The 21074-nt window shown below is 34.8% G+C and overlaps 1 protein-coding gene across 3 annotated transcripts in view; it reads left to right on the forward strand.

The window, feature by feature from the left end:
- The window catches only part of AKAP6 (A-kinase anchoring protein 6), a 271062-nt gene that overhangs the window by 177597 nt on the left and 72391 nt on the right, over window positions 1–21074 (forward strand). For all 3 annotated transcript variants that reach the window (XM_090141307.1, XM_090141308.1, XM_090141309.1), the window contains 2 exons: window positions 5370–5518; window positions 11503–11623. In XM_090141307.1, the coding sequence (XP_089997433.1) occupies window positions 5370–5518; window positions 11503–11623 (270 nt within the window). The remainder of the gene's footprint in view (window positions 1–5369; window positions 5519–11502; window positions 11624–21074) is intronic.

Here is a 21074-nt window from a genome sequence, read left to right on the forward strand (position 1 = left end):
AACACTTTGCTAAGACTTTAACTGGTAACAGGCACACCCTGATTAACAGAATTAATTTCCTGCATGATCAAAACACAACGTGTCCTTTGTAATAGGACTATCAGATGTTTGGCTTTCATAAACACATCTCACAATATAGGATTATTTTTTAATCTCATTTCAGTCCTGAAGAGAGTGTGCAAATGAAGGATGTGAAAGGTAGAAAAACTGAAAGCAGAAAGGGTAACACACTAAGGAAGAAGTAAACTGCAGCAAGGTCTCTGTTTACATTTTGTGGAGGAAGAAATGAGGGGGGAAAAAAATGGAAAAAAAGCCCTGAACAACAGATATTTGTTACACAATGTCAGTTAAACTTGGAAGTCCTGCTTCTACTCGTAGTGTTTCCAGCAATGGAAGATATACTGTCTCACTGCAGGGATGGAGTGATGGATGATCAAGTCTGTACAGTCTTTGGTTGAATTCTTGCCTGGCAAAGAACTCTTTCTGTCAGCTATATTTCTGTGGGAGATATCTTGTGCTCTGTACTTGATATCATTTTATGCAGTAGCTGCACTGAAAACAATCTGTTTCATGTTCTGTAACTATACCTTGTCTACAAATTTATAATGTGGTCATATAGCCAGAATACCATGACAGAAAACAGGGGAAAAAAAAAAAAAAAAAACTTGAATGCAGATATGACCGTATAAGTGTTATTGTAATCAACTTATTTCTGTTAAGGAATTACTCCTAATTCTGTCTGTGGATATAAATATCAAGAATGTGAAGTGTGTTCAGCTGGGATGTACATCCTTTTAGACAGATGTATGTGAGTTTTTCTAAAAAATATACATATAAATGAACATTCTAAGTCTGCATGCTGCAGAATGTCATCTGACCACATCACTTTTTGGTGAAAGATGGAACCTGTGCTTTAAAAGAAAGTATTTTTGTTTATCTTAAGTTCAACTAATTGCAGAGAAGTTAAGTCTGTGTGTATATATATAATTCTAGAGTAATTGCTGTCTAGTGTACAAGTGATAGAGCTTTTTGAAAGGATAATGCAAGATAGGGTAAATTTCTAATGAGAAGTCAACTGCATATGGTATATTGTATAACACAAAATAGTTTGCCTACAATTATGTAGTTAATAATAAAAGACTTGTGATCCCTAGGAAATAGTGTTTGAAAATACCTTCACACCAATTCAGAGATTTTTATATTAGAATGTGCTAGAATAAATATGGTTTACAGCATAACAACACGACACTGAGTTGTTACCTGCAATTTACATTGGTGTAAATGTTAAGTCTCTTATCTGACACTCTATATATATCCTTTCAATCTCCTTCCTCCCACAGTATGAGCCATTATCCCATGTCTCGCCTTTCTCCACTTCAGAATAAGGTCATTCTAACATGTAGATCTAACAAGAAATGCAATGTATTTTCATTGATTGGTATTGTCTCCAATTACCCCTTTTGTGTTGTGTAGTGAACTGTATAGTAAAGGACATTCAGTGCTGTTATGCAAAGTCAGTCCTAAGGAATAGGCACCCTCAGTTTATTTATAAGCTCTTGCATTTTAAACAAGTGAGCCCCTTGAAGCTGGTCTTGAAAATATTTACAGTTATTAACCCATCACTAAATCCGAATATTTGGCGTGGTTGTAGAAAACTTTGTTTTCCCACAGAGAATATTATTTTTACATAGTTTTGATCAGAGATAGGAGTCTCCAGGCTCAGAAATATCAGAGCATTGTGACATTTGATTATTGGAAAAATCTCAGTTAAATTTACAACTGAATATTGTAAATTAATTCCTTCTTGGTAGGACAGTGACTATTAGAGTTTGTGTTACCAAATAAAGCTTGTCATCTTTGTGGTTACATCTTTGTTGTAGAAACAATCACTTGGAATAAGACCATGAAGTCATGAAGTACAAAACAGCTGTACCTCATTCTTTGCTTTTTTCTTTTCTTTTTCTTCCTTTTTTTCTTTTCTTTTTTTTTTTTTTTTTTTTTGCATTGTCAGTCTCTCAATTCTCACTTCTGCTTTAGAATATTAAGAGCAAATGAAAGATTGCCTCCCTTCTAATTTCTATTATGTATATTTGGAATGATGCATATCATGATTGCTGGAAAACTATATCCACAGCAGTGTGTTTGTGATAAAGACTTGAGTTTTTGGAGTTTTCTGAAGTCACACAGAAATGTTTGTAGGACAGTCTGAAAGTGGACTCTCAAAGTAAACTAGAGGATAACAAGTAGCTATTCTGTATTTGGTTAGCAATTAATGAAGGTGCTACTGCATTGTGCCAAAATACTTAAAAACTGTTCCTTGATTATTATGAAAGATTTTTAGATGAAAATAAACTGCAGTAGATTTATTACATACATGCTATGCGCTATTTTCTAAATTGTGTTTTTTGCCTGTTCAGCTTCTGCAGAATATAGAATGCTTTTTGAGACTTAAACTGATCAATAGCTACTTGAGTTCTTCAAAGGCTCTTTGGATTTTCAGTTGCTAACAGTAGAATGGACAAAAAAATGCTTAAGCACATCAGTTGGATGGATGAACTTATACTGAAAAGAAATCGGAGTTCCATTGGAAACTGTACACTGCTGCAGTAGAGTTGCTGTAAGCATTTGTGATAGTTGAAGGCATCAAGTGAATGGGTTTAAAAAAAAAAAGATAATTGATTTATAAAGGCTTCATGTTTCTGAGGAACAAGAACTGGGGAAAATTTCTATTCAGAATTCATGGTGTATGACTTTAATGGAGTTCAGAATTGTCAGTACAACATGGCCTCATCACTGTGAAGAAGAAATAGTGATTATTCATTCATTTCTTTTCATTTATTTACTTTCTCTTTCTACCCTGTATTTTCTTTTTCCCACTTTCTATTTCATCCTCACTTTTCTTCTCTTATTTTTCATATCTATTACAGTTTTAATCTATTTATGTTTTTTAATTGTTATTTTATTATGATTTATGTTTGCAAGTTAAAAGATTGAAAAATCTGTGAAAAGATTCATTGTTTTTTTTTTTCCCCTTTTCTCTTTTAAGACACAGAGGAAATTGTGGAGGTGGAGGGTGTAGGAATTAGAAGGTGTTCCCCAGAATTATCTGAAGTATTGGGATAGTTGTGCTGTTTGAGAAATAGCATATGTCATATCTATTGGGGAGAAGTTTTAATTAACACATGAGATGTTCCTGAGTCTAGGCTGCATGTGATTTTTTTTTTTCCTGCTTCTGGATGACTTGGGGTGAAGTGTTTGGTTTTATTTTGTGTACACATTAAAAAGAACAGAAAAGGAAATCAAAGGAAAACAAGCAAGAGGTATAATCGTTTATCTCCATTTCCATGTCAATCCTGAAAATGAGGGAAATTATTTGCTGAAAATTTTCCAGGTGGTTTCAATTCTATTTTTAAAATGGAGATGGAAAATTTTAGTTTTTTTATAGTGGTTGCTTTGGAAAGTCATAAAATTGTCATCAGCCATAACTAAAATGATAACAATCAGTGAATGGGTCTTCTGTTAAGAATAATTTAAAAGAGAAAATTCATAGCCTTTTGTGAACAGCACAAAATACTCACCTGGAAGATTATGGCTTTTGAAGAGTCTTTCCAAAAATTAATTTCAATCAGGAATCCCTATAATGTATGGAAAGACACTGTTTATCACCTTAGAAGGAAAACATACTGGAGGTAGAAGAACAGGAAGTTGATGATGTTTATTGCTTCATTTTTTCATTTTGGAGTTATATGAACAGTTTTACTTACAGTTTCTGAAAGTTGTGTGTTTTACAGCTCTTTCTAACCTTAGTAGTCTACTCTGAATAACTTGCCAGACCCAACTAGTTTTATATGGAATTAATGCTTTTTCATTGGTAACTGTCTTGTTTCACTTTCCACTATTTTGGAGAAGTAGGTACAAAATCTTGTATTTCACTTATGTACGCACCAAAAGTCCTGAGTGGCTTACTTGGAATTTTATCTACTATATCCTTGGAATATTTCCTATTTTTCTTTAATTTCTCACACACACACACACACACACACACACACACACAAAAAAAAAAAAAAAAAAAAAAAAAAAGGATTTACTGCGAAACAAAAGGAATTTTAATATAAAAGGCCAATGGGAAATAAAGCTGTTAAGCATAAGAAAGATACATTTGAAAAGGAATTGGAATTTTCAAATTAGCTGTATTGTTACTCAACAAAAACAACATCAGTGCTGAAGAAAGGCATAAGCAAATATACAGAACTTATTATGACATGCTTAAAAAGATATTTGAACCTTCTCCTCTGCCACTCTTAAGTGCCTACTTCACTTGCCAACATTTTTCTTTAGTCTGGATTTTGCACATTTCTTCTTTCCAGTGCTTTCCCTCCTTTGTTTGTGTACAGATGCCATTCCACAGCCTGGTAACTGTCAGCAACCAAACAAACTTTTCACTTCTCTGCCTGCCACAGTAGAAAATGCAAGAGTCCTTGCACAGAATTTCTCCCGTTTGTTACATTTGCTTGCCATAGTACCAAATAGCTAAGCAGGCATTTTCCTAATAGAAATGTGTGTAGTTATGCAGAAGTAGCAGATTTTGAAACGTTATCAGAATTTGTAATGTGTTTTTCTTTCAGAGAGGCATATTAAAAGAAAACAATAGCAGATTGGTCCCAAAGTGCTTTTGAACTTACTCCATCCTCTGTTCGTTTCCCTTTTCCTAGGGGCAGTTGTGGCACACAGCAGATTTCATCTTATCATCTGGTTCTCTGAGCCCCAGAATCAAACTGATCACCACAGCTGCACTAAATAAAGTGTCTTTTCAATAGGTTATGATTTCAAATATTATTCAGTATTCTTCTGACCAGGCACTGAGTTTGCCTTAACTTTTGACTTCCTGCCTTCATCTTTGCAGTCAAAATTGCTGAGTAATCAGTGGCTGCCAGTAAGGGGAAAGCAGAATGTGACTATTGCTGATTTCTTTTGTTTTGCTTACACTTGCTGCTCAAAACAAAAATACTTAACATGGTTTTCATTAATTATGAAGCACAGACAAAATGTTAGATAAATGTTAAAGCCTATGATAAATACTTGTTTATGTATCTATATGTAGACATTTTTATGCAACATTTGATACATGTTATGGAATATCTTCCACATTCTCTGATAGTCACCAAACATTTCAGTTCAAGCATTTTGGAATACAGTGGACTTTTATCTGACTGACTGGTTCAGCCTTGTTGGCTATCATGCTAAGAGAAAAATGATGGTGTCAATACTCCTCTGTTAAAATTTTTGCAATGCAAAAGTAGCTGTTTTAAATGCATTCTTTTGAATTAAAGAAAAAAGTTCTGTTTTTTCTCTTTGTTTTCTTTCTCTAGGCTGAGGTTCAGCTATGCTATCTGGAAGCACAAAGAGATGCTGTTGAACAGATGTCCTTAAAGCTGTACAGTGAGCAGTACAACAGTAGTAGCAAGCGAAAGGAAGAGTTTGCTGATATGTCAAAAGTTCACACAGTGGGAAGTAATGGGTAGGGAACTATTCTTTTTGTTGTTTTATTCTCAGTGATCTGTATTATTTTTTACATGATATACTCTTTCTTACTTCTAGTTAACCCAAACTTTTCTTCCTAGGTCAAGAAGCAGTGAAAAGCTTTGTCATAGATTAATGCAAAAATTTATCAGTTCTAGATAAAGTACCCAAGTCATGGTTTGTTTATAGAACTCCCTAACATTATCTAGAGGCAATCCATTGTTTCAATTAAAGATAAATGTAATGCCTTTTCACTTCAGACTTTTTTCCTTATGTTTTCATTCCTTTTAATTTCCTAGCATATTACAAGGAAATGTCTTTTATAGCTTGTTAATACAACTGCAAGACAATTCTCTGTAATAGTAATTATATTGGTGACTAAGGAAGTTAAATATGGAGCTAAAGCGTATATCTTACATATATATATAAAATATATATTATTTATGTAAATGTTATATATACACACATGTATGTAAGTGAAGTTAAAATTCCCAGTTTTGTACTTCTAGAAAGCAGCAATTCTAGTTCTTTTCACGTTTAACTGTTTTCCTGGAAATTTGAGCAAAGAATCAAACTGTGCACAGTTTGAGGCCATTTCCCCTTATCCTGTCACCAGTGAGAAGAGACTAACCCCACTCTCACTGCAATCACCTTTCAGGTATTCAAAGAGCACAATAAGGTCTCCCCTCAGCCACTTCTTCCCTAGATTAAACAGCCCCGGTTCCTTTAGTTGCTCCTTGTAGACCATATTCTCCAAGCCCTTCACAAGCCTTGTTGTCCTTCTTTGGACCTGCTCCAGCACCTCAGTGTCCTTTCTGTATTGAGGTGCCCAAAAGTGAATGCAGTACTTGGGGTGGAGCCTCACCAAGGTCAAGTACTGTCCTGCTCACCACACCATTCCTGATAGCCACGATGCCATTGGCCTTCTTGGCCACTTGGGCAAGAATATGCTGGCTCATATTCAGCTAACTGTTCATCAGCACACCAAGGTCCCTTTCTGTCAGGTAGCTTTCAAGCCACTCCTCCCCAGATCTCTAGGGTTGCTTGCCTGGGGTCGTTGTGACCAAAATTCAGGACACAACACTTGGCCCTATTGAAACTCATACAGTTAACCTTGGCCCATCGATCCAGTCTATCCAGATTCCTCTGTAGTACCTTTCTACCCTTCCAACTTGTCGTCTGCGAACTTACTGAGGGTGCACTCACTCCCCTTATGAAGATCATCAATAAAAATGTTGAATAGGAATGGTCCCAGTACCAAGCTTTGGGGGACCACTTGTGACTGGCTGCCAACTGGATTTGATTCCACTAACCACAACTCTTTGGATCCAGAGAGTGTTTCATCCAGCAAAGCATATGCCCATCCAAACTGTGGGTAGCCAGCTTCTCCATTAAGATGTTTTGGGGGACATCCCTGTCAGGTCATAAGTACGTGGCAAAAGTAGTTAAAAAGAGCTGACTAGTGTACATCTTCATCCTGATACAAGCTTTCTAGTAACCAGAAAATTCAGAAGAATTTTTACTTTCAACTTCATATGAAAGGAACATCACTGACCAAGCTGTTCTTCATCCTTGAAACTTAGTTTTACAATTGTTAACTCAATGTTGAGTTGGAAATGAAGTTTTATAAAATTACTAAATGTAAGGATAAATGAGTCTTGTAAATATCCCTTCTTATTATACAGAAAAATGACTGTTTTAGAAAAGTTGATGTGGGCTAATTATGTAGGATTACTTATCTGAGATCTTGATTACTTATGCAGAAATCTGTCAGTTTCTCAAACACGCTAGAGCAGCTATTGCTAGCTATAAAAATAATTTGTTTAGAATTGATACGTTTATGTATATACATGCGTACTGGGGGTTAAGTGTTCAAAAACAGCTTCTAATTTTGCAGACAGAGTTGAATGTGAGCAAGACTTGAGGTTGGAATTTTCTGTGGTGCACAGACTGTAAGACAGTAACAGAATTACTTTTCTTGAGGATAAAAGCTATAAAGAATGCTTTAAGCCTCATGATAAAATCTAGTCGGTAACTCTAAATATCATACATGTGAGGCAGATAGGGAGGCTCTTGGTTGCATTTGTCTGTATTCATAATTTCCTGCATACTACTGGTAATGATGATCTAGTGGTGTTCTTTGTTTCTGTGCCACCTTTCTGGGCCCTTGTGATCTATATAGGCCTTATAGGCTCAGCAGTAGACTGAAGGGCCAAAGGATGTGAGGGAGATAGACACACCATGCATTTAACCATTATAGAAATCCTGATGGGCTGAATTCAGATGGAAAGCTTCAGTTTGATCTAGTCTGAGGTATTGTATTGAACACAATGGTAATGCCTTCCAACTACAAATACATAGCTTTGAAAATAAATTTTATGCAGCTTTTCCTTACTGCATAAAAACTATAAACGTAAGTTCTGTAGTAGGATGAGCAGGTATCTGTTGCAGGATGACTGAGATCTGTACAGACAAGAAGGCTGTTCAGCTAATTGGGAAAATTAGGGTATCTGTCCATTGCTTGTTGTGGATACTGGGCCCAGGAGGAAGAAATATGCCTTCAGGGAGAACAAGAGTTACTGTAGATGGAGAATTGTTTATATAGTAAAGTAGTGACTTTGTGCAGTAAACAGCTAAACTGATACTGCAGTAGTAGTAGAAGTTAGTATCTGCAGAACAGGATGACGCCAGTTACTCTGTAAAGAACAAGATTTCCTGCAGTGTAGATGATGTTATGACAATAGAGAGGGTTGTGTGTATGGAATATGAGACAACGTTAAGGTCAGAATATTGATTTCTCCTATATCTGCCTAATAAAGTCATGTATGGAAAGGAGTTCCAAAAAATGATGACCTAGAAACCTGAAAGAACTTTGTATCTGGCTGATTTTTTTGGCAGGCATAGCAGCATGTTTACAGTACTTCTAAATACTATGTGAATGATGCTATCAAAGAAGTAATACAAACTGCAAGTGTGTGTTAGACGTGGCAAAAAAAGGCTAACACAAATAGCTTAGCATTCCTTTTTATTTATTAATGCCACAGACGAGTTGGTTCTCTCATGAGGAAGGTGCTCATGAATTTTCATTCAAAATAATAAATTGATGTCCACATTTTAAGAAATATGTTTAGGGTTCAAGGGATTAGACATGCAACTCTGCATATCTGATTCCCTGTTTACCGAGGTAAAATATACTTCTTAATGTCATTTCTGTTATTATGCAGCTAATGACTTTAGCTTATTAACCAGCAAACCTATATAAAGAGAGCCCTTTAACATTAAAGCTTTTCTGTTATCTACTAGACTTTTCTGTAGCTTTCATTTGTAACACTGATACAGTATTTCAGAGGTTATGTTTTCCTTCGCTCTGCCTGTAGCAACATGAAAAAGATCTGCTAAGCTTATTAAAAGAAAAGTATTTTCAACATAAGACACATTCAACATACCACCTAAATACTGACAGGTACATTTTATCTTAACATGTCACTGATACTATGTTTGCTGAATTTTATAAGTATCTTTTTAGCAACTTGATAGTTTATCTTTTTTTTCCAGATAGTAATTAAAGAGTAGTCAGTATTTTATATTTAGATTTAAGACATTCATTTTTCAAAACAAAGCTTCTATTTGAAAAACATCAGAATTTTTTCAGAACTATTATAAATACTGCAGTCCATTATTATTATTTTTAAATAGTGCTTTAAGGCTTCACTCTCTTCAAGAAAATAAGAGCAGTAGACAGTTTGCTTAAAAGTGTTCCCAGTTAAATTTATTTTACAATCAAGAGGAAAAAAAAAAAAAGGAAAGATGCACAAGATGTAAGCTATAAGAAAAAATAGAAATCCTTTCTTGGGATTTTTCCCATGAATCTTGTTTCTCTCACTCTTTATTTTGGGTTAGTATGTTTAGAATGTTAGCTAGAAATCAAACCAGGAAATAGCAGGACAGTGCTTATTTGGATTTTGTGAAGGTCAAGAAAAAGTGCTTTTGTGTATATTTAAAAGATCAATTCATTCTCTTATACCAATAAATGGACAAATTTGGATTGTAACCAAAATGCAGTTCAGTAGATATAAAGCAGGTGTTTGGATCCAGCATGTGTTCTGCACATTATATTGAAATCCCAGTTCACTTCTTGGTGCTGTTTTCAAAGGTCCATCCCATCCCACTCTGGCATCAGAAGATCATGAACGTTGAATGTTAGGCTTTGATTCAGTCATTTCATATCTTAATTCAAATATTTCACCGATACAAATGGACTAAGTCCAACTGAATCAGGACCAATTTACATGAAATGAAATTGAGTCTCTTATGTGATAAAACACATGTTTTAATAAATGCCTGTCAGTTTTATGACACTGGATAATATTTGGATAAGACAGAAGGGGACTAAAGGAGCACTAGGTACTAAACATAAAGAATGGTTATACTCTTTTCAGAGAAAGAGATAAAGATTCAATATCACTTCCAATACAGTATTGAAAATGGAGTTTAGTTTTATTTTAGTTTCAAAATGACATTTGGAGAAATGGCTCCTGAAATAGGAGAAAAACCCTGAACTCCCAATGAAACTGTTATATTTTAACAATTGTACTTTTTTTGTATGCTAGCTCTTCTTTGTAATTGCACCATCGCTTACTTCCTGAGGACAGTGAGTAGTTTTTTAAGCAAATACACCTCATAAATTATTGAGTAAAAGTACACTAAGTACTGTGGATTAAAATGGAGTTACTTCAAAAGTGGGAATCAACACTTGGGCATTACACAAGGCTTTCTTTATTGTCAGCTTGTTGAAAATAATACCACAGAAGGCAAATAGTTTCTTGTCTCTCCTTCTCTCCCACTTTCTTTCTTTCTCTCTTCCTTTCTCTTTCTTGCTTTCTTTCTACAAGTTTTCAAAATTACCATGCATGTGGTACTCTAGTTATTATTAACTGAAACTGCAATAGCATTAATAACATTAGAAACATGTTTAGTTTATTGTTTCTCTGCTTAAATACTGCTAATTTTTTTAAATGGCATTGCTAAAGAAATGCAAAGCTGAAATAGTTTTCTATGGTTGGATAAAACGGCTTCAGTGGAACATGTACAATTGTTTGATCAGTCTGTTTTTTTATACTACTGACAAGGCTTTTGTTAACTCCAGTTCTGGATGTTTGGAGATCTCTTTCCAAAGTGTATCTTTTTGATGAACGTGCAGTTTTTTAGCATGTACCTTCTGTCTTGTACTACGGTATTTGAGAAGAAACTATGCTTTACTTATTCACTAAGCTTTCAATGGAGAATCACATTAATCCTTTTAAGCTCCTTATTCTAATGATTTATTTTGTTGAATACCGTAGTGATCCTCCTTTGAATTTTAATGATTGCTGGCTATTCAAGGATTCATTGTTTTGACTTCCTGTCCTTACCTTTGTTTCTTACATGTCTGTAGGGAACACCTGTCTAATACTGTATCTGGCCTTAGTTCTCACTGGCTTACCATATTCACTCAAGCCTATCTTAAGGCCTTAAGTTGAAATGCTAGCTACTCATCCATGAAAATAAATGTAGGATATTTACACAGATAGGCAGATAGACAGCAGAGGGATGACTGAATGGATTGAGTCATTTTTCTGTGAAAATAATATTTTTATATGAATTGTATTGGAATGATTATTGCAAAATTTACTCATTATGAAGTCAACGCTTTAAAAACCATTAATCAACATTATCTGTGAAAGATTTCTATTTCAAAAATTTTGAAGCAAATGCAATATGCCAACAGTTGTCAGGATTTGGCATCAGCCACTGAATTTAGGTCATGGCACTGGCTTAAATTGGATTTCAGTTTTCATTTTCCTCAACTCTGTATAAATACAGACTGTCTCTTTAGAAATATAACTAGGAACATCATGAGTTTTCAAGAATATATTATTCTAATACAAGATTTTAACAACTACACCGTATTTATGCATAATACATTTTGTTCCTTATCTACAGCCTTTTGGACTTTGATTCAGAATACCAGGAGCTCTGGGATTGGCTGATTGACATGGAATCCATTGTGATGGACAGCCATGACCTGATGATGTCAGAGGAGCAGCAGCAGCATCTTTACAAGGTTAGTGTTACCGTTACTGCCTTTACCTAGCTATAGAAGATCTGATTAGCTTGACAAGTCTTTCTCTCACAGGATATCGCTGCGTTCATTGTATGTATCATGGTGTCTATTAGAATTCCTTTCCCTGTCCCCAACCTCATTTCCATCCCCTGTGCGCTGACAGGCTGCACCGACATCATAATTGCAAGAAAGTTCCCTTTATCACATTCTATTTGGTGTAATTCTATAGAAGGACAAAGATTTCTCTTCAAGATGAATAGAAATAAATGAAACGGCATTAATAAATAGAGTGAAACAAAATGAAGGAAAAAAATGAAACGGTAGCATTTCACAAAACGTGTTTTGATTGGAGCTTTCAGCTGAATTTTCAGCCACCTTTCAGACATCTTCGGGGAAGAAAGAAATTTCTCTTGATTTTGGTTTGCTGCTGCCAGAATACAGGACTCTTCCAATTTAATTTTTATTAGTTATCCGTAAAGCAATTGTTGTCATGTTAAGTCATCACACTTGCCTTTTGATTTCAACAAAATGATTTTGGACTTGCATATTTATAATACTGTTGTCAGATATGTGTGTATGTTTACATACATACATATACAGAGTTTCTTATATTTATCATCGTAGCCTTAGCTGAGAAGCTTTATCAGTTTTTTTATGTATGATTACTTAGAGGAAGTTGTCCATAATGAGTGATTTGATCTTAAAACTGTTTCAGGCTTCATTCTGCATTAGAGAAGATACTGTCTATGGGTACTAGGGGTGGTGGGGAAAAGAAAGGAGGAGTTTTTGACAGAAATATCAGGCTGCAGTAAATCTTCCTCATTTAGGCAATTTTTATTGGAGTAATTCTGACAGTTGTCATCCTTGAATTGCTTTGAGCATATGGCATATTTCAAAGAGCAGATTGTGAATCATAAAAAATAAAATTAATAACTAACCACAGAATCAGCAACAGTATAATGACAAGAAACAACTACCCTCTAGCTTTTTTTTAATTTCTTTTCAAATAAATGGTACATTCAAGGTCAAATAGAAGTTGTTTTCTTTGTCTTATGATAGCACGATTTGATAATTTATTAAGCATAATTTAGTTTTTCCTGTTTTGGTGTCGTATTTTCTTGATGGTCTTCTCACATTTTATTCTCTGTAATTTTAGTCTTTTATTTAAAATATCCTATGAAAAAGGGTTGTTGAACAAGTTAAAATATGTTTAGGAATGGAAATATGCTTCAGATCTGAACTATTTTAGTCTGCAAGTGCATTTAATTCAATAATCTCTATTTCTTTGCAATCGTTTATTTTCACTAGCATTTCACTGATTTTTTTCCTATCTTTCTAAATACTTAATCAGAATAAATTGCACAGACAGTTCTTATTCTCCATAAGTTCAAAAATAAGCAACATCAGAAGTGTATATAAACTTTTTGCAAGTCTAAAACAGTGTGTTTTGGTGGTGTTTGTTCTTATAAGACCAGCATGTACATGTCTAATCTAGCTGTTAGTCTTAGTAGTATGCTTTAAAAAAATATCAATGAACATAAATAACATTTTAGGAAAAAAATCAACTCATAAATATGAAAAGCCACAGTGCTTATACAGTGCAAGTATTTTAGGTGCTGTTTAGGATACTTCCCTTTCTGATATCCAAATGTAGCCATGAAAAGTAATTATAGATGGTCAGACTGGGACAAATATGTAGTGAGAAGAGGGCAGTAATTTATGAATTACTTGGCAGTAGAGGATGAAGGCAAAATGAGAAATACTGTTTATTCAAGATGGGGAGTGTTCATCTTTTATTATTACCAAATTCTGTCTTCTGATACGTGTGACGCTTTTAAAAGCAGGACGTTTGTGTCAGAGACAGTAACTGTAACTTACACAGCACACACACCAGCGCTGCTTCCTGTGCAGAATTCAACTTGTTGTGCAGTTTCCCCAGCAGGGGCATCTGCTCAGTAGTAGAGCTCCTGTCTCAAAAGTACTGACCACTGCAAAACCTCTTGAAGAAGGGTAGAAAGAAACAAACTGCTTATCCTCTTAACAGGGAATATTCTCTGAATACACCTTTATAGTGAAAGCAGAAAGCAAATTGTTAAGGAACAAAAGGAAAGACTTAAACAACTAGAAATTTTCAGTTTGGTTAAGAAGTAGCTGAGAAGCATCCACAAACCAGATTATTTTCAGATAATGTAAAAAGCTTAAGTGAATAGCATAAAGCTCTATTAGCCTTTCAAAAGAAAACAAAAAACAAACAAAAAACAACCAAAAACACACCAAATAACCACCTCCCCCCCCCAAAAAAACCCATAATTTCAGACCTTTAAAAGTAGACAAAAGAAAAAAGAATCTGCTAGCAAAAAATAAGAGATTAGATAAATCAGTAGGTCTTTATTATCCTTAATTTTTGAGATTCATGTAACAGAATGTCTTCAGAAATGCCATTAATTCTTTTTTTTTTTTTTTGGTAGCCAGTATGAGATGTGACACCCTATTGTTTTTTAAGTTTTATACAAGATGGTGGATGATCTAGTACTCAAAGCCATTGGCCACCAGCACTGTTTACTGTTCTCTTCACTGTGAACAATGTCTTTCTACTCCATGTGGAAAGAAATCTGTAAAGAGAGATTCAGGTAGCTTTTATTGTCAGAATTTCTCAGTGTTGTGGGGTGTCATGAAAACACAGGTCTTGCTTTTGTCATCCTTACCAGTTACAGTTTCTAATGGCACTCTGCATTTTGGTAGATTCTCCTAAACCCACAGATTTCTCTTCTCAGTAATTGAGCTGATAAGTAATTGCACCTATAAGCCAGCTCAGCAAACTGCCCATGGCAGGGATCTGGCTATGGTATCACTTTTACCAACAGTGATCATTGACCCTAAGATGTCTATGAATGGGATGGAACAGTGGTAGCACAGGTAAATTAGAAGAGAAAAGCATACCTTAAAGCAGCCAACATAATACGTAAATGTTAAAATTGCATAAAGGAAAATAGAATGCATTTTTATAGTTAGACTATTTTCCCAGTACTCTACTTTCAGATTTAATACACATTTAACTCTCTGCTTAATTTTGTTTTTTAATATTTTGGTAGCTATGTGTTTTTTTTATTAGGATCCTTATTATCTCTTTTTAATCGGGTTTTATTGTGCCCTTAATATAAGAGAAGCAACACAGCCATTCTTTTTTTTTTTAAACTCTGAATATGTAACCAACTTCCCCACATTTCTGACTTTAGTGCAAAGACATGCAGAAATAGAAAACTATTCTTCCTTCATTTTCCTCCCAGTGTTCCCCTGCAGCTCTAAATGATTTCATTTTTACACTCTTAAACTAATGATTTTGAAAATTAACTGGTGTGTGATGGAATGGCAGTTGCAGAACACACAGCTAAGAGTTTATCTGTCCCCTAATGCTCTATCTATTAACTAAGAAAAAAATTTAAAGAAACATCCCCTTTTCTTTTTTCTTTTTGGACTCTCACTTCTTTGTACTGCTGTAACAACTCAGTTTAATGCCTAATGTATTATGTTTATTTCATTTTAATCTACTACATGTGAGCCTGATCTCATAAGCTCTAAGTACACAGAACTTGCATTGACTTCAGCTGCATTCATATGCCGTTACCAAAGGATCAAACCCAAAGAATTTAAACTCTGCTAATTAGCCCTTTAGTGAGAACTTGAGTAATTCTGCACCTTGAGTGTTCAAAAATGAAGCAAATCGGTATTTACTGGAACTGGGGAGATTAGAAATGAGTATACTATGCAGAAAAGTTAATGATAATTCTTTCCATTTCCCTCAGAAGATTAATTGCAAAACTTAATTGTGTTAGATTAAAACCCCATTTAAATAAGTACAGTATGATTGTTCAGACTGTTGGCATGTTCAGAATAAAATTAACTAAACATTTTAAAATATCAAATAAAAGAAATTGTATTTTTCTGTTTGGTTACAAGTGATGGATGCTGTTTTTAATACAAGCTGCGTGAGCTGTGTAAGACTTGCACTTAAGTTTTCAGAAAACATGGGCATGAGAGCAGGAAGAAAAAAGGATGTGGTAGCACAGAGATTGTGAAGTTGGTGTGGCATTCAGGCAGGTCAACTGCAAAACTGCTTGCTTTGCAGCAAGCAGACCCCTGGTTTAAATCACATTAAAACACATATCAAAAGCTGAGGATATGCTTCAAACTGCATAAGGTGCTGTTTCTTCCTCTGGGTGTGCTGCTGCTCCACTGGCCGCCCTCCTGGCACGGCCTGGGCAGCCCGAGTGGATCAAACAAACCCTGCTGAAAGTTTCCCTCATTTGCATCACTTCTAGACAGCCCTGTCGTACTCTTTGCTGACAGGAAATCACTGTCTTTGTCACCTTTTTTCAGTGATCTCCTTTTGGCAGAGATTGGCCATGTGACCAGGATTAATCACAACAGTTCTGGCTCAGAACTCAATGACATGTTTTCCTCAGCACTTCAGCAATGGTGTAGAGGAGTCAGTAGGAAATGACTACATTAATTTCAGAGTGAAAAGATAATTAACACTTAAGGACTAGTGCTATAACCTATGGAGATGTTATTCAAATTAAAACTAATTTATTGAAAACTTGTGAAAAAAAACCCTGTTCTTTAAAGCAACTGTTAAAATAATCTTGCAAGTGTCCCCAAGTTTAACATGAAAGAACAAACTATATTTAATGCCATAGTATAAATACTGAGAAACTTCCACATTTGAAACTGGAGGCTGAAGTATGTAAAGTGCTTACTTAGATGATATGAATAGGATACTGGCAAACAAAAGCAGCAGTGTGCTCCTCGAATGCTGTGCTTAAAGGAGTTTCCTTGGCAACAGAAATGCAGTTCCAAAAGTAGACAGAACTTTCCTCAGAAAACATACTATTAATAACAACCTTCCGGAACAACTTGGAACAATTTGACTACTTGGCAATAATAATGCCAAGTGTTCTGCAAATTAATCTAACACATAACAGTTGTATGTTTCTCTTGCCTGTAATTCTCCTGAACCGGAGGACTGAGTTTTCTTCAGGCAGAGGATATGAATGTGTGAAGCAGTTCCAAATGCTGCAATAGAAAGAGGGCTCAAATAGCAGCAGCCTAGAAGGATCAATTTATGTGCTTCATATCATTTTAACTTGTAAAACAGATTAGTTTAATTGGATTACTTTGTTCCATTTAAAATGAGTCCTGCGTACCTACTGAAGCTGCATTGTGGTTCAGTCTTTATTTCAAGCAGATTTTCTGTATAAAGAAAACTTATTAAAAGATTAACAGCCTGAAGAGTGATATATTTGGACAATATGCTTAGGGGATTGGTTATAAATGAGAAAGCGTGAAGATTTTTTGCTCCTACAATGCATATTGTGCAGGGTCCAGACAGCCTTCTCTCCAGTAATGTGTCAGTGGTGCGCAGGGCTGCTGAAACAATCAATGAAGGAAGATGGTGACAGGTACTGCAGAGAAGCTCTCAGCACACTGAGGATTAAGCCCTTGTAGGTAGTAACTACAAATCTACTATGCGTGCAGTATTTTTAGGTATGTCATCATTTCTGTATGAGCCAAGAGAATAAACTAATTTTGGATTTGCCTTGCCACTAAGAATCATTAGAATTCCACTAAAGGCCATAAGTTTACTGGACAGGCAAAGTGACTCTGCTACTGCCTTGCCTTTTCTTGAATTTGTGGATCTAAAGGTTAAAAGTGATCAATATCTCATTGTGCAACCTGATAATAAGTAATAACCATGATGTTAAAATCTAAATGATTGCAGATAGCAGTTAGGCATGTTGACCCATTTGGGAAGGTGGGTTTTTTGTGTGTTTTTCTTTTTTTTTGTTTATTTGTTTGTTTTTTAATTGCAATCAGAATAGTTATTATAGTTAGCTAACAATTTTTTTAGGCTAGCTTGCAAAAATCACCATCTTTTCAAAATACGTCTTTAATGCTATTAGAAAATCATGTCCCAAATTAAACCCCAAAGTAAAAGCCTTTCTCTGATGAAACTGATGTCATTCTTAAAAAAATAATAATAATAGATTATTCCACTGAATAGTTTCAATTAAGGTATTCAATAGTAATAGTAGTAATAGTAAATTGTAAATTACTATTACACTACCCACTTACAAAGACACATGTACTTGTGTCTTTGTAAGTGGAATGATATTTGCATCAATGTCAGCTACTGTTTGCCTTTGACACTGTAGTATGTTTTTAACTCTCACGCAGAGTAAAATAACTTCACTGAATTTTGCAGCGAACTTTAACTTCAAAATTACGAATGAAGTCCTTGCTACCTCTGGCAAATTCTATATTTTAAAAAGCAACAAATGAAATTATTGTTGGCAAAAAATCTTCTTTAAAACAGATAAATTTTAAGTTTTAATATCTTGCATAATTACAACAGGAAAACACTAATTACCATGCCAACAGAATTACAAATTAAGTTTAAAGCATAAGTAAAGAAGGAACAAGAAAAATATTCTTACATGTTCTTGGTTGTTTCCCTAATACATTTCAAGTTTAAACATGCAACTTCTAGAGAAAACTTCCCGTGTTTCCAAAAAAAGTGCCTTCATGCGTTTCCCAATAAGTGAGTTTCTCCCATTTCTTCCCAGCATGACACTGAAGATGAACTTCACATTGTAGCAAAGCAGTATTTACTGAGCTTGTAGCAAAAGCCAGCTCAGCTTTTGGGAGATTAAAGCAGTGTGTCTAGAATGAAAGAGGCATTGGACTTCAAACAAAAGTAAATGTGTACCACATAGCTGTCATCACCATTCCATACTACAGCTGCAAAATGTGGACAATTTACAGTCATCACGTCAAGCATCTTAGTCAACTCCACATGCTCTGTCTTTGTGCCCATGCTGGTATAAAATGGTAGGATAAGGTTGCAAGCACTGAGACCTTAAGGTATTATGAAAGATTCAGTTCTGAAGAAACAGTCTGGCAAACTGTTATGGTGGTTTGAGTGCCTGTGTCCAGCACTATATTTTTTCAAAGCATTTTCTGTTCATCAAGCATTTTAGTGAGGAAATGGCAACTTAATTCACCGTGAAAAGATGATGACAATTACCACATTTGTTATTTTCTGTATTCCAGGACTACATAGCATTCAAGGTAGAAAGTGCTGAAGATTGGTCTCAGATATACTTAGTCATTGAGCTAGGATTTCCTAATAAAAGATGTCATGCTTGTGTTGTTACACTCGCAATCAGATACTTGGTATAACAGTACTGGTGCTGCACTGTTTTTCCTTGCCCTGAACAGAGTAAACAATCTGTATGATGTCCCAAAACATGGGCATGTTGGGCATGTTCTGATTTATGTTCTTAGAATGATCTCTCAAAAATTTGTCCTTTTGTATAACTAACTTTAGATTAGGAGTATTTTCATGTTTTCTGATTATGTTTTCATGTTTCCTAGATCATGTACAGACCACATGTAAGTCCTAGAGCTGCCCACTGAGGCTAATATTTAATGTATTACCATAGGTTTCAGGATTCTGGAGACATATTTTCAAAGTTGCATGTTGAACTTAGCTTGTTTGGCTTTAATAAAGTCAGTAGGAATTAGCTGACTAAAAGAGTTGTATGCAGTCATTTTGGAATTTGCACTCATAATTCACTCATGAAATCTCAAATACAATAATGCCAGATAAAGAGATCAGTCATCTATAAAGAAATTTGAAGAAGCCAGGACTGATTTATCTTTCCAAAATCATGTACTACCAATTAAGTGTATACAGGTTTGTAACATGTACTGTAACAATGTAAAAGTGGCTCAGTTGAGTCAAAGAGCAGTGAATCTTAGAGAATTCCCCAGACATTTTCCTTCCTTGAGGCTATCCAGCAATCCTGACCTGTTGTCAAAGTAAGGCATCCTACCTCAAGTGGTTTCTCAGACCCAACTTTACATGGTGAAGAGCTATCTTTTGTGTGACTTGTGCAGGTCTCTGTCCTCTAGCTGCCTTTTGCTGGTCTTCTTTGATGCCCCATAGTGTTCATGTTGGAAGGCACAGTAAATGATATGTTAAAGAAAGACAAAATGAGGACGATAACAACATAATTTTGAATAGTGTATGTGAACATGTTAATGGTTTTTTTGCAACTTGGTAGATTGGACTTTTTTAGTGGGATACAGATAAATTCACTAGTGCTTTGGGTGACAGTGAAAATATGTGAGGCAATAGTGTTACCCTATTTCTCATGCTACTTGCCAAGTTTAATTAATTTTCCTATTTTTTTTTTTTTGTTGTTGTTACGTCATTAGGATAAAATGTATGTATATTTTCTGAAGTCATAGGAATTATGTTTTATCCATGATATTTTTCTTCATAACTGTAATACAGGAAATATTTTTTTTATTTCCTCATTTCTCCTCATGAATATACCTCGTCAGTAACTGATACTGTAGCATTTATTTCAAAAAACAAAACAAAACAAAAACAAATGACCATACAGAACCTTGCTACCTGGTTTTCTAGGTGAAACCCAAATTCGCTAAATTTCAATTAACTTGAAGTTGCAGTACCTTCAATTCATATCTATCAAAATCATAAAAATTATGTTACAGTGAAGTATACCAGCTTACTATCTTGAGAAATTTTGCTTTTATTTTTTACAGAAATATACATAAGATATATATTCTCTTTATGTATTTTATACAAAGTACTTTTATTTATTTGTAATACTTTTAAACTTCTTTACAATTTTACATTTACGTGATTGTTTTGCAATGTTTTTATATATTTTAATATATTTTACTAAAAATATCTACATTATTTTGTGCTAATTTCTCTTTTTATAGAGTAAAATAGGCAATCATTATACATAATTTTATTCATAGCTATTGCAGTTGTAGTTGTATTTTTTCCATTGGGGTCTTAGGGTTGATTCCACCCAGCTCCCATGGCCAGTGGGAAATACCTGTAGCTTTTTGTGGATACTGACATTTTAGCATTGCAGAAAACACAGTTGCTGTAAGATTGCAGCAATCCTGAACTGTAAATATTAAAATTTGTCTGAATGTAGAGATGCTTTTGGGGGAAGATAACAGTTGCTCCCTTCAGTCATCATTGTTGCAGAATGATGGGTACTGTTAAGGTGTGCAGAACATACTCCATTTGTGTCACAGAGATGAGCAGCATGTCAGAGACTGCAGAGAAAGCTATGGGCAGCTTATAGCCTGAACTGTGATCCAGTGGGAAAAGAGGTCATCTGTGAAGACTAATTTAGATTTCCAGAGTAGACCAGTCTCTAAGAAATGGAGGTTCTTCCAAGGGTAATTCAGGGTAGAAGCTTAAGCTAAGTACTAAGATAGTTTCAGGAAAAACCTTTTCTCTCTTATCTCTCTCTCCGATTGTATAAAGAGGTTATGAAGATCAGCCTCACTCAACATTACACTGACTTTCTCTGTTATCATGAAAAGAGGGTTTTTTAGT

This window comes from Phasianus colchicus, chromosome 5 (assembly GCF_987193195.1).
Source record: "Phasianus colchicus chromosome 5, bPhaCol1.hap1.1, whole genome shotgun sequence".
Taxonomy (NCBI): domain Eukaryota; kingdom Metazoa; phylum Chordata; class Aves; order Galliformes; family Phasianidae; genus Phasianus; species Phasianus colchicus.